Source organism: Sturnira hondurensis, unplaced genomic scaffold (genome assembly GCF_014824575.4).
Source record: "Sturnira hondurensis isolate 20B ecotype Veracruz unplaced genomic scaffold, ASM1482457v3 Scaffold0006413, whole genome shotgun sequence".
Lineage (NCBI taxonomy): Eukaryota > Metazoa > Chordata > Mammalia > Chiroptera > Phyllostomidae > Sturnira > Sturnira hondurensis.
In genome coordinates this window covers 40,790,733-40,804,619 of record NW_028079044.1, presented here as the reverse complement: position 1 = coordinate 40,804,619, position 13,887 = coordinate 40,790,733, and the positions used below count along the sequence as shown (strand labels likewise).

At 41.5% G+C, this 13,887-nt stretch overlaps 1 protein-coding gene across 3 annotated transcripts in view; it reads right to left on the bottom strand.

Moving 5' to 3' along the window:
* COL14A1 (collagen type XIV alpha 1 chain) overlaps positions 1 to 13,887 on the bottom strand; it is a 196,983-nt gene that overhangs the window by 89,878 nt on the left and 93,218 nt on the right. For all 3 annotated transcript variants that reach the window (XM_037048457.1, XM_037048454.1, XM_037048455.1), the window contains exons 20-23: positions 13,256 to 13,385; positions 9,949 to 10,071; positions 8,164 to 8,313; positions 5,066 to 5,182 (exon numbers count right to left, since the gene is read on the bottom strand). In XM_037048457.1, the coding sequence (XP_036904352.1) occupies positions 5,066 to 5,182; positions 8,164 to 8,313; positions 9,949 to 10,071; positions 13,256 to 13,385 (520 nt within the window). The remainder of the gene's footprint in view (positions 1 to 5,065; positions 5,183 to 8,163; positions 8,314 to 9,948; positions 10,072 to 13,255; positions 13,386 to 13,887) is intronic.

Sequence of the window (13,887 nt, the reverse complement as noted above, 5' to 3'; positions counted from 1 at the left end):
AAAAAACCAGTGTCAAAAAAACTGCACTGATTAAATACACCACACATATTATTGAGTGGTTAAAAAAACTCCTTAAAAATGTTATCTAAGTTTATTAAATATCAAAATAGAGAAAACATTAAAACAGACCAGTTGCTTTAAGTGCAAAATGCAAAAATGTTGAATACTTACTTTTATCTATTTGAAAAGTATAACTATTTAATTTTGATCCACATTTTAATATATAGTAACAGAACATATATATATTAAAATATGCATATGTCAGAACAAACAAGACATACATCATTTAAATTTTTGTCAATGGGCGAATTCCAATTTTTTTAAATATAAATAAATTAAAGTCATTTGTTCTGTAAAATTTAAGACTTATTTTTATAATTGTGAATCTTGAACAGTGTTAAAAGTGAACTTTATAATATAATCTTTAGTGATATATGTGGTCAGAATGAATTAAGGTGTATCTCAATAATTTCTTTATTATATATTTTGCAAAATGATGAAATGAAAAAATGTTAAGGTGTTTGTGGAATTATATACTGCAGTGAAAGTAAATGTCAGTAACCCTGTGCTCTGCTTTGTTGATGTCCAGGTTCAATCTGGCTCAGAACCCCACAAAAGATGCTTCTTGCTAACCTTGACCCACAACTCTGGAGCCAGCCACAACTCTTGCCAGCTTTGGTGAGCCACCTGTAATACAAACACTTCCTAAACCCTATGCATGAATCATATTCATCTATTTCCATCAAAGTTCTCAGGGACTTGCCTGGAATCAGTTCCAGAAATGTACGTTTCTGTCATCTCCTCTGTTTCTTGTGGATACCCACGTACTTTACAGACCCTTGACAATAAGAATATAAATGGGTTTTACTGCTAAAAAAATCATAAACCTTTGGAAAACTGGAACAGTCACTGTAAAATTAATGGGAAACAGTATGGTTTGACTCCCAATACTAACAAAGAGGGGTTACATGAATGGGAGTGTATCCATGTGGCTTTTGGCATCCGTGATTCAGGTCTAATGGCTTTGCCCTAAAGGAAAACATTTAAACTGATCGAATGATGACTAATTTCCTCAACCCCTTGTGCCAAAAGCAGGGAATTAATTTATTTTTTGGAACAGAGAGAAAAAAATTCTGTCTTTGTGCATTCATTCTTATGAAGCAAGGCTCGATACGTGCTCTGGGTTATTTATGATCAGGCTGGTAATGATGCCACTGACTTGCCTCGCCAAAATGCCCTAAGCGTGGTTACTGAGACCACTCTGCTGGAACTTTATGATATGAATTATTCAATTCCCCAGGTGCCTCCAATACCCTGACCCCCAATCATAATGTCACACAGTTTCAAAAAGTGTGATCTTGAAGATGGGTTTTGTGTTCTGACCTTTTATTTTCAAGGCAGGCCCTCCACTATCCTGCAATTCCCTCTCCTTGTTAATGGAGGATACTATAAAACTGACATTTCAGCACCTAATATAAATGCATGAACTTGAAGGGAAATGCTATGCCCAACCTCAGATGCCAAGTCAACTCAGAACATCTGTAGAGAGACAGATCTCAGAGCACCCGCAGGACCAGTGCAGGCTCCCACGGGGTTCTGATTTATTCAACACCAAGCAAAGGTCTCTGGCTTTGGCACATCCTACTATTAACCAAAAGCCTACAATTCAATTTGGCAAGTGAATGACTGAATCAAAAGCAGATTTCATTTCAGTGTCTCCTATGAAGACCTTATCCTTCTGTAATCTTTTTTTTTAAGTCTTGGCTATGAAAAATGTCATAATATTTACATGGGTAGAGGACATCTGTTGTTTTTGTGTGTCTTGCATCTAACCCCTTCTTTGAATTGTTCTTCCCCATTCTTGGTCTTTATGATTTGGGAAGAGCAGAAAAACAACCCCCTCTCCCCTTCCAGATACAGGGGTGGAAGGCAACCAGGTCTTACCGGTCAATTTATTTCATGCCCTTCAATTCAATGACAGATTTTGGGGCATCTGACACAATCTGAGCCAATGGGACTCAGTTCCTGGACTCTTGTTAGAACCATTGAGAAAGAGAACCTCTTTCTTTCACAGAGACCGTTAAGCTAGAAGCCAGGATGCAATTCTGGATCTGACCGGGGCCAACTCACAGAATCTGGTTGAGACTGAGGGCGGAGGTGAGCAGAGCAGAAGGATGAAGCCAGACCTCATCTCAGTGACATTGTGTGACCACCTAGATCCAGATGTGCATGGAGCCAGATGCCACTGAGCTTTGTGGAGCATCAACCAAGATATTGATCCTCTTGCTAACGTCCCTTTTACCTGCAATTTTTGCCATTTACAAAGAAACAAACACACCTGAATGATAGAGCCCTACTATTCTGGTCACAAAAGCCTTGAAAATTTGTACGTATTACCTCAAAAAAACTACTTTTAGAGAAACTGAAGCTCAAAGAAGAAAGTTGAGCGCAGTCAGGGTTAGAACAGAGATCTTTCCACAGACATCATTCCATAACCCAAGTGCACAAGAGCAGACCACAGAGAATACACTCTTAAAAAAAAGAATATGGAAAAAATTACCTGTCAGACAGTAAGAGTTTGTCAGAGGCATTTAAAAATAGGCCAGCCTGGGATAAAGCTTCTCTCTATCACATGGAGAAACTAAGTCCCGTTTCTCTCCAGGATTTCCTCTGGTGTACAAATACTAAAGTTTCCACAAAGGCAATTTACATAGCCAATGGGAGCCACTACAGAGTTGAAGAACAGGTGCTCTGGGACTCATCAGCCCACGGATGAATGGTCACCCGACCACAAGTCCTTCAAAGGCAGTGGTCAGGGGGATGATCGAGTTGCTCTGCGAGATAAAGAAACTCAACCTCAACCACGCTCCGAGAGACAGACAAGAGATTAGTGGTTACCAGGGGGGGCATGGGAGGAATGGGTGAGGAGGTCAAATGGTAAAAGGAAAGAAACTCAACCTAGTTCTCCCCCACTCAGTGCAAAGTAGAGAGACTATTCTTTGACCTAAACTGTCTAAGTTCAAATAGTTAAACATATTCCTCACCACTATCTCCGCATTCACTCACTCACCCCAACAGTCCTTTGCGGGGCTGTCAGTTAGAGCCTGTGGCTGTCCAGTTGGCTCATAGCATTCAGTTAGACAACTGGGTAAATGAGGTGTGGGCTGATTGGGTTCATAAATCTCTCAGCTAAAGGTGTTGATGAAAAACAAATACTTTTTTCACTCTTGTCTAATTGAGACATTGTGCCTCTGTTAAAGAGGTTTCTGGCAGCCTAAAAGTTATACTGGCACACAACATGACTTAACTTGAATATAAGAAGGAGATATGGACCTTTTTTTGTTTGTTTGTTTTGTTTTGTTAGCAAAGCTCTTGGCTACAGAAAGAGCTTACTGAGGTTTGGATTACCAGATTAATGTTATCAGACACATCAATTGTATCCTCTGATAAGAATCCCAATGTTATTTTTCAAATATGCTAAACTAAAGCATTTAGTTAAAATACTAAGAATTTTGCCAATTCCACTGATATGCCAGTTTTTCTACAAATTTATATCAATCTATATAATTATAATTTTTATGAAAGACAATGTCCTTTCATGACAACTTCTCAAATGTTATAAAAAGATAATAGCATTTGAGGTCATTTGGAAGTGTGATTTTCATACTATTTTTTTAAAGCTAAAAAAAATACTACTAAATGTTAATTCTTCATTTAAAGATACATGAAATACAACTTACGATTTTATAATGGTTTCTCTAATAGTTGCATATATTTCATCTACTTCTACTTAAGCAACCCATTAATTATATTAAATACAACCACAAAGTCTTTGTGATTTGTCCTGACTTTCTCTTTCTCAATGTTCATTCTAGATTAAATCCACTCCCTGAATTTTAGCCCTGCAGAATCACACACAGGGAATCAAGGAATTAATACTTAACACGTCTGTTGAGGCACTGCGTGGCCGGGGTAGGCAGAATCTCTTCTTATGGTGCTCTTACTCCATTCTCATATTCTCAGCATATTCCCAAATGCTCTCAGCCCTCTGTGCTCATAAAACCGTGCTTTACACTTCCAGGATTACATCAAAAGTAGGATTTCTGAGTTTTGCATGTAGTTACAGCTGGGGATATAGGCTACTGAACCCAGTCTTATCCAGACCCACCAAAATTAGCGCCTTCTGCTTTTTTAACATGGGGACACCATAATCAGTTTCCCAGCAAGAAACATTTTAACAATTTTATTAGCTTAAAATACTTTTAGAAATCATTGGGGATTTTCCAGTGTCTCCTATAGCCCCCTCACACAAGGAGACATATCTTTTCTACTAACAATACAAATCTGATAAAAGTAATTTCCATTATTTGATCTTATCTTCTGAATCTTAACGATGATGACAATGTGGAAGAGAATTTACAGTTTCTTTATAGAACCTCACTTTTTGGCAATCAATTTTTTTGGTGTTGTTCCTGACATTTCAAAGAAAATAAGCAGACATTTTTTAGTGTTTCAACTTTGAAACAAACTCCCAAGTTGTAGAAGTACTTGAGCAACGCTGAAGACCCTGCTCTGGGCAACATGGACGCCATCTCCTGAATGAGAGTTCGTTAACCACCAGTTATCCCCCAAAGTGAACCAAATCACTAAGAAAAACATTCAGGTCAAACCTAGATCCCCATTGAGTATCTAACTTTAATGCATGTGAGTCCTGGCTATTCGAGTCCCACTTCCAAGAGTAGCTAACATTTCTCAGGTGCTTCATATGTGCAGAACACTGTTGAAAGTTCTTTATACAGATTTATCTCAGCCTAATCTCACAGAACATGACCAGAGCAGCACTATGGTTCCACCCATTAACAGATGAGAAAGTGGAGGTTGGAAAGATTCAGTAGTTGGCTTAACCAGCCATTGTGATTCCATATCCGGCATGATCCATAACACAATATTGCCTCTTCAACGACAGGGCTCTTGTCTAATGTCATGTGTATGGTGTCCATAGTGACTTGCACAGAACTAAGTACTCAAGTCCTGGACAAAAACAAACGTGAGGACATGCACTCACCCTGGACGGATTCTATGACTATCCTGTAGGCAGTGGCGTGACGCTGCACCTGCCAGTGAGCACACAAGCTGGTCATTTCAATCTGGTCTGCTTGAAGATTGGTCACACCCAAAAACACTGCAAGGAAACAGAAACAGAACTACGTCACACAAATGTCCCCGAATCTGAAACGAACTTTAGCATGATAAAATTCTAATTCAAACTTCTGAGTGAGAGGTGGAAAGCTATCCATCAACTCAATACATTTGGTCACTGAAATAACTATTTTATGACATAAAAAAAGCAGTTGCAAAACATTATGTATTATATCCAGGTGTCCAACCTGTGGCCTGTGGGCTATAGGCAGCTCAGGATGGCTATGAATGTGGCCTGACACAAAATTGTAAATGTACTTAAAACATTAAGAGAATTTTTTGTGATTATGTGTCACAATGTATTGAGGTGTGGCCCGAGACAACTCTCTTCCAGTGTGGCCCAGAGATGCCAAAAGTCAGACACCCCTGGTGGTCTGTCATATTTGTACACAAGAGAGAAGATACATATATTCAAAGGAAAAAGACTGGATGTAATGGATGGTGAAAGTATGGGTGACTTTTAATCTTCCCTCTTTATTTACTTATTCCTAGACATTAAAAAATTTATATATTATACACTTTAATAAAAAATTAAGCACAATTGGTACTTATCAACCAGGGAAAGGTAGTGAGGATTAAATAAATGAGGAACAAAGTGGACGACTGCTCTCCTTACTCAAAGGAGAGCGGTTTCACAAGGACTGGCCTTTAAAACATGATGGAGCGAGAATGCACCAACTTTTCAAAAATTTCAAATAGAAGATTTAACACAGGTCACAAAAATTATTTAAAAACAAATCCATAGATTCCTATGAATCTGAGAATACTGTGATATTCAAAAGTGATTCACCAAAAAGTTATTTCAGGAAGCAGTAAAAATATTGTTTCTCCAAGACAATAGAAGTATAAACATGCAATATTTATCATTTAACCCAAGCAGAAAAAAATTAATATTTGCTTTCTCTAGTAATCTCTGATTCTTCTCTGTGTTGTTTTTTCTTACTTCTTCTTCTCTCTTTGCTAACTCATAAAATGTTTAGAAGTTTAAAATTATTTTCAAGATGATAAAAATAAACTTGTCTAATTGCAACTTACATCTTTACATTGTTTCTTTTGTTAGGTCAGAGAATGAAGACCTATTTTCCTAAGCCTGATTAAACATCCCCTCTCATCCCCCAAGAAACAAAATCAATAAGGATTTATGTAACTACACTAAATTTAAAAACATCTGAAATTAATTTAGTTGCCATTGTATGGAGTTTTATTTTGCTGGAGAGAAGGGAACAAAAACACATAATAAGCTGATCTAATTTTTATTTTGAGGATAGAAGATAAACCATTTAATACTTCTAGTCCTTTAATATCTATTTTTGGAATACTCAACATCGTTATTGCAGGAGAGGAGAGAGATGGAACAGAAGGAAGAGGGAAGCAGACAAAGGTGGACAAAAAGAGACAAAAAAGAGTAAGGAGAAGAGAGACCAATAAAAAACTGTAGAGGCAGAAAGACATGGCACCGACAGAAAGGGTAGTCTGAAGAGGAAAATGAAGATAAGCTGAAGAAGAGAAGAGGTAGAGGTTGGGAGAACACTCAGGGGAGTCTAAGGCGTTTCTAAGGAGGAACTGTAGGCCTGCTATAGGAGCACAAAAGGAAATCACTTGGAAATGAAGGTCGTGCCCAGAACAGTAGCATTTAAAGAGCCAAGTATGAGATCAGGACCCCAGACCAGAGACTTCCTAGATCAACCGAAGACAGAGACTATGTCTTCTGAGATTAAAGTGATTCTGTATCTAGCCTATAAGATTTGGAGATACCCCATTAAAGAGAATTCAGGAAGCCTCTTCTGATAAAAGAGCTGTCTCTGTGTAAAAATGGGTGGCCACATATGAGTGGCTTGAGGTCTGGTGAAATACATACCCCAATTCTTGCCTAAGTCCATTTATTAGATTAAGTATTTCATCAGAGGCGGGTATGAGATATGAGCCTCGTGCACAAAGTACAATAATAATAATGGGAATAATTAGCTGGACATTTGCCACATAGTAGATGCTTTTCATACATTATCTACTCAACCCTGACAGTCAGCTTGTATAGGATAACCATGACCTTCATTTCAGCGTGGAGAACACTTGGGCTCAGGTTAAGTTCTGTGCTCAGGGCCATAGCTAACAAGGACCAGTTTAAGGCTCCTACGTTTGAGTATACCACGACCGTCACTCCTGAGGGTGGGGCATGCACACAGGATGGTTTTTATTGGCTCACAGCCAAACCACCTCTATTGTGGACTTTTCTGTGTTATCTTTAATGTATATTAAAACTGCTGGCCTTCTGTTGAGAGTCATTATGTGGGTTTGGAAAGCATTTAGGTAAAGAAACTGTGAGTCGGTTTAAAGAAAAATATCAAACAGATGGCGTGGAAGTATAACAAACATCAGGAATATGGAACAATCGTGCTGGAGTGCGGAAACCCTGCATTAAGCCACGGGTGTCTGGGAGTCGTATATGCCTGTGAGAAGGCCCAGATGGTGTGCAGACAGCATGGAAACCCTTAGAAGGTGGAGAAGGGAGTCCTTAGGCTGGTGTGTGCATCTTTCAAGCATGGTGTGTGTGTGTGAGAGTATGTGTGTGTGTGTGTGTGTGTAAGGAGGGAGTGAAGAAAAGGCATTCTCTCCCCACTGGTTCAACTTTGACTGGTTTGGCTGTGTCAGGCTACAGGCTGGTTGGAAAATTTCACCTAATTTGAAAAATGCCAACAAAGAGTTTCCAGAGGGAAATCCTATCCGCCACCGTCAAGTCCAGTTGAACGCCAGGCTCTGACATTCTGCCTGCCAACCAGGACTCTGAACTAGAGCCCCGAGTAAGGAACACACCTTCCTTTCCATGAGACGCCATCCAGAAAGGGCAACGCTGAGGAAAAGAAAGAGCAAGTGCCCAGTTGAAGGAGGAGTTGAGTTACAGTGAAAATAGCGGCCAAACCACAAGGGGGGAGGGGGGGTGCTAAGGCACCAGGACATCGGCCTTACATGTTTTCACCACGCCTGTCAGGGCGTCACTGAAGCCTGAGGCCTGGGAGGCAAAGATCTTCACATTGTAGTCCATGTCGCTGAGAAGGTTCGTGATCAGAATGGTGTTAATGTTAGCTGCCACAAATGTTTCCAGGGTTGGGCCAGCAACTGAAAGGAGAGAGTATATTTCAGTTACAACGGAATATGAAAAAGAGTGGAACACTCCTGAGGTGAACAGTGCTGATCCAATTGTTTTCCAGTTGCCCAGGATTCTACCACGGAGCGACTCCAGCCCTGTTTAGCTCTAAGATTTGCATACCTGATGACCACACCAGGGGTCTTGTCCTTTTCTCAAATATAGTTCATTCCTTAGCGCTTACTCAAAAAATCTAGTCCACCTCACAATCCATTATGCACCATATGTGAGGCCTTCACAATGGAGCTGCTATGTTGTCAGAGGCACTGGGACACTTGCCAAACTGAAGTCCTCTTCTAGTGCCCCTTCCCAGGCACCAGTGTGTCCCCAGGAGGAGTGCAGGTGGCAGAAGCAGCAAAATCTATCATGGACACCATGCCTCACCTTACTCATCATGAGGGGGACAGTGTGTGCAGTACCACTGTTAGTTACAGCCACTCCTCTCGTAATTTTTTAGAGGAGGCGACACTTTTTTCGAAATTTTTATTTATTGATTTTAGAGATAGACAATTAGGGGGAGAGAGAGAGCAAGAGAGGAATATTGATTTACTGTTCTACTTATTTATGCGTTTATTGGTTGATTCTTATATACGCCCTGACCAGGAATCAAACCCCCAACCTTGGCCTATTGGGACGATGCTCTAAGCAAGTGAGCTTCTGGGCCAGGACTGACAGGTGACACTCTTACTCCAAGGCCCTTGCCCGGCTGGCTTCTTAGGGCCTTTATATTTTCGCCTCTGTTTCAACTCAATGGAGTCTTTGATTTAGCATTAAAGAGACTCCTTGCTGAGTCCTACACAAATTTATTTACCTTCTGCTTCTTCCCACATGTGCTCATTCTTTCAGGGCTGTTAGTGACGGATTTTTAAAATACTCATTGTTTACTGCAGAATTTCTCTTCCAACCATATACTTATACATTTCTGTATTGATGTATTATTTCAATAGTGTTTTTCCCATGCCTCAAACTCTCGCTGCCAATGCCCACACACAGTTCTTCCCCTTGAATGTGAATAGGATTTCTCAAGCTCAGCACTGTTGACATCTTGGGCTGGATAATTCTCTATTCTGGAGCAGCAGGGAAGAGGTACTGTGACTTGTACGATGCCTAACAGTGCCTGCTGGGTGCCAACAACAACTCCCTGCCCCATATGGTGACAATCAAAGGCATTGCTCCTGGGCCACGGAATCGCACCAGTAGAGAACCACTGGCCTAAAACAAAGCTATTTACTCTCAGAAGCTCTGATCAATGGCTATAAAATGGGCCAGACCACATATGGAGCAAGGCTGTTTTGCCAATTAACACATGCTTCAGGACTAAAAAAAAGAAAGGAAAAAAGTTGTAATGGACTCCCAAGGAACGCATCTTGAGCAGACGAGTGCACCCAGGGTGTATTCTTGCTACTTCGCTGCCGTAGTTCATGGAGATGTGTGTGTGTGGAGGAATTGGAGGCGAGGTATTTCAGCTGTATCCACCAGGATAAGGGAACATGGAAAGGGCTGAGAAGTGTTACAGAGGCAACAGCGACATCTCCGATGGAGACAGAGATGAACTAACTTGTCTTGAGACATTTTAGATGCTAACAGTATATTTAAAGCATACTTACCACTAACAGGTTTATAGACAATCCTGTAGCCCTTTACAGGGGATGATGGGGGATCCCATGTAATACGCAAACTGTTGTACCATTCTTCTGAGACCCGTAAGTTCTGGGGACCCGAGGGTGGCACTGAGCAGGGAAGAAAGGGACAAACTGGATTTCTTGTGTTTCTGTCTCTACAACCTACCACACTGTTAACAAATCCAAAGACACCTTCCCACAGAGTTAACAACCCTTACAGTAAAAACACAGTTACCTCTGAAAGCCCACGCTGTTCTAAATATTAAAGACATAGAAAATAATTGTGCGCTTGAAATGCTTTGTTTTAAAGATCAGCCGTTCACTAAATGTCATTGGGTTTCTTTTTCTTCAGTTAATTTTAAGGAAAATTGAGCTGAATATTGTTTATTGAAATGCCTCTCTACACATTAGTCTGTTCCACCACCAAAGTCTGTGTGTTGCTCAATATCAAGGGGGGTCACACTAGGGGAATGACAGACATTCGCAAAGGTAGGATTCTGATGATTGTTTTTTTGCCTCCATCTTCATATTGCCTTTATTGCTTAAATTTTATGTTAGCGTTTATCAACTTTTTATCAAAGCCATTTACTAAAGCCATTTTCTGTGGAGGACCTTTGTAAGCTATTACGCATGTTGATGGACAACATCCCTGTCATTTTGTAGGGGATGGAATTTGCTGCGCTCACCACTGCTTAAAACGTGCGGGCCACCCACCAACACTCTGCACTCATTTTACTCTGTGGCTCCCGCTACATGCAATGCTCTTTCTGTAATGACATTGAAGCCATAGCGTCTACAGTAATCGTCTTTAAATAAGATTCATTTGTGTGAGTATGTGCATGTGTTCAACATGAAACCCTTCACAAATGAGCTAAGTTCTAATATCAGGATGTTAAAAATAGATCTTTGAGCCCAGGGCATTGGCAGTTAGAGGGAGATCTTTTGCCTCCCCGACCTCCTCCCGCCCCTCCCGGTCTCCCCGCTGTGAAGGGGTTTACGGTAACTATGAGACATCAGGGTATTACATAACCCAGTTTGAAATCAACTCAGAACAGCAGAATTTACTAATGTTATTTTTAACCATCCTTCCATGCATTTTTTAACAAGCTGGACTTAAGATAGACAGGAATGATATATTTAAAACACATAGTAGGTACTCCATAAATGTTAGGTGAATACTATTTGATTTTCTTTTTTAGTTGCTATTTAAGCCTGTGGTTTCCAAGTATTTACTTGGCAGCAAAATACCAAAATACGCTAGAAATTCCAATGCGTTGGTCAAAGTCAAGATCAAGTTAAGATGTCCATGTATGAGTGAAATACAAGAAGAGCTGGGAGCTCTCCCACTGCTCTGCTCTTCCCCTGCCTTCTCTCTTCCCTGAGTGGATAACCCTAGCAGCTCTTTGAGTTCACAGTACCCTGGGAGATCATTAGCAAACTGCGCAGGCCTGGTAGGGGTCTGGGTGGAAGCATTTATAGCACAGGCCTGGGGAGGAGAGAGAGGGGACAGCACTGTCAAATAAAGTGCTAACACCCATTTGCTCAGCTGAGCAGAGTCGGGACTTTGGGCTGCAGCTACTGAGTTGTAATGACTTGTGCACTTACTTGAAGAATCCATACTTAGCCCAGGTACAGAATTCACCCCCTGCCACCATTCTGCACCAAATCACACTTAACCTTTGGGTAATTGTGGAAGATCAAAGATGGGTGTGGTGTTTCTGACTCTCTTCCCACTGAGTGGTGGAGGCTATAACCCTCTCTTTGAATCTGGGGTTGGGCCGTGGTAGGTTCTGTGACCCCCTTGACCTACAGACTACAGCAAAAGTGACACTGGACTAGTTCCAGGCATAGACCTTAACTATCCTGATAGTTGCCACTTTCTGCCTCTTAGAACACTTGCTCTTACAGTCCTGAGTCACCACCCAAGAACTATGACTATCGTGCTGGAAAGACCACAGGGAACGGCTCTGAGGCTACATGGAGACAGAGGGACTTGCTGAGTCCAGACTTCCAGGCGTCCCCACCAAGTTGCCAGGCATGTGGGTGAAATTGTCTTGGATACTCCACACCCGTCCAGCTAACAGGTGGCACAGTCAATACTGTTGGAAACAGAAGGATTTCCCAGCAAGCTCTGCCTAATTTTCTGACCCACAAAATCATACAATATAATAAAACAGTTGTATTTTCAGTCACTAGGTTCTGGGGTAAGCTTCAAGCAAGTACAGAAAACCACACATAACAAAGACAACTAAGACCCTGCAGTGCTTTGGCCAAGGGTTTTCATGTGTGCTACTCGCTTGCTCATCACGGCCAACTCATCTAAACAAACACGTTGTGAGGACTCCTCGGTGCTGGAGGAGGTTGGCCTGCAGAGATGAATATACAGGTGAGGTCCTGGGCTCTCGTGATGCTGCCTCCCAGGGATGGGAGACAGACAGGGATCAAATACATGAGTGAACAAGAAAATAGTGCCATGACATGCGTGAAATAAAACAAAACAGCAGGGTGATGTCACAGAACACGGGAGCTGCTTCCCATCGATCGTCAGAAGAATCTGAGGAGATGACATTGAGCTGAGACCAAACTGACAAGAGGAAGCCAGAAATGCAAATACCTGGGAAAGGATATTCTGCCTGGAAGGAATGGTTAGTGCAAGGGCTTCTGGCAGAAGCGAGCTTAAAAGTTTTAATGAAGAGGTGTGGCTGGGACCTTGTCTTTAGGAGTAGGGATTAAAGGGATTGGCAGGTCAGTAGGGCCTCGAAAGGCCTTGGGAAGAACAGGAGTACAAAGGAAAGCCATTAGGAGGCTTCAAACAGGCAGGACAGGAGATTATTTATGTTTGGAAAGCCCCTCTGGCTGCTTCCAGGAGAACAAAGGACCCAAGGGGAGACTCATAAAGACACCATAGGCCTTGGGCACTCACTTTAGTGAGAGAGGTGTGGCTTGGACTGGAGAGCAGTTAGAGGAAGAAAAAGTGCACAGGCGTGTAGAATGCATTTTAGAGAATCAACAGAGCTTGTGATGAATTAGGTGCTCAAGGAATAAGACATATTTGTTTTTAAGTCTTTGCTTTTACAGACAAGAAAACTGAAGCCCACAGCAGGTAAGCAGCTTGCCCAAAGTCACACAGTTTGAATGTATAAAGATAGAATTCAAACCCAGACTTTCTGCCTCCCAATCTCCCATGCTCTTTGCACCACAGGACTTCCGTGTTATTTGGGATAAATTACCAGGGGCAGGCATCTTTAATTGACTAGTCAGCTAGTACCCACAGGGAGAAAGTTTCACTCACAGGTCTTCCCAGGCGCAGAGACACTGACGCCCTCTCCATCATCATAGACGGGAGTCACCGTGACTTTGTACTCAGTATTGGAAAGCAGAGACTTCAGAAGGACGTTGTTCTGGCTTCCAGGCACCATGACCTGCACAGAAAAGCAGAGGTCCATGGGCTCAGTGAGACCTCTGTTCCCACTGGTCACAAGGAGCAGGACCGTGGGCACTTTTGATCAGAAGCAAGATGAGTTTGGAAAGTGCAGAGAAAAAAACCAAAAGCATCCATGCAAAAGCATTTCTCTCCGAAATTCCCCTCAGTAACTCTTAGTATATAATCACTAATGCAGAAAGTTTAAATGGGAAGCTCTTTGGCTCTGAGGAATGGTCTTCTCTCACATCTTTTGAGCATTTGTAAAGCATCCAAAGGAGACAGCAATTATCCACTTGGAAAGCAGGTGTTCATAGCTTCAGAGGGTTCATTCCAGAACCTGGCCTGCCTATCCTGTCTGATTTTACTTCAGTATCCTCCCCGAAATTTAGCCTTCTATTCTTTACCATTTCAGGGATAATCTAATCTCAGCGTTTTAGAAAAGAATGGGTGTTAGCCAAGAACAACAGAACCACACATTCGATCTAAGTTTTCCAGATCGA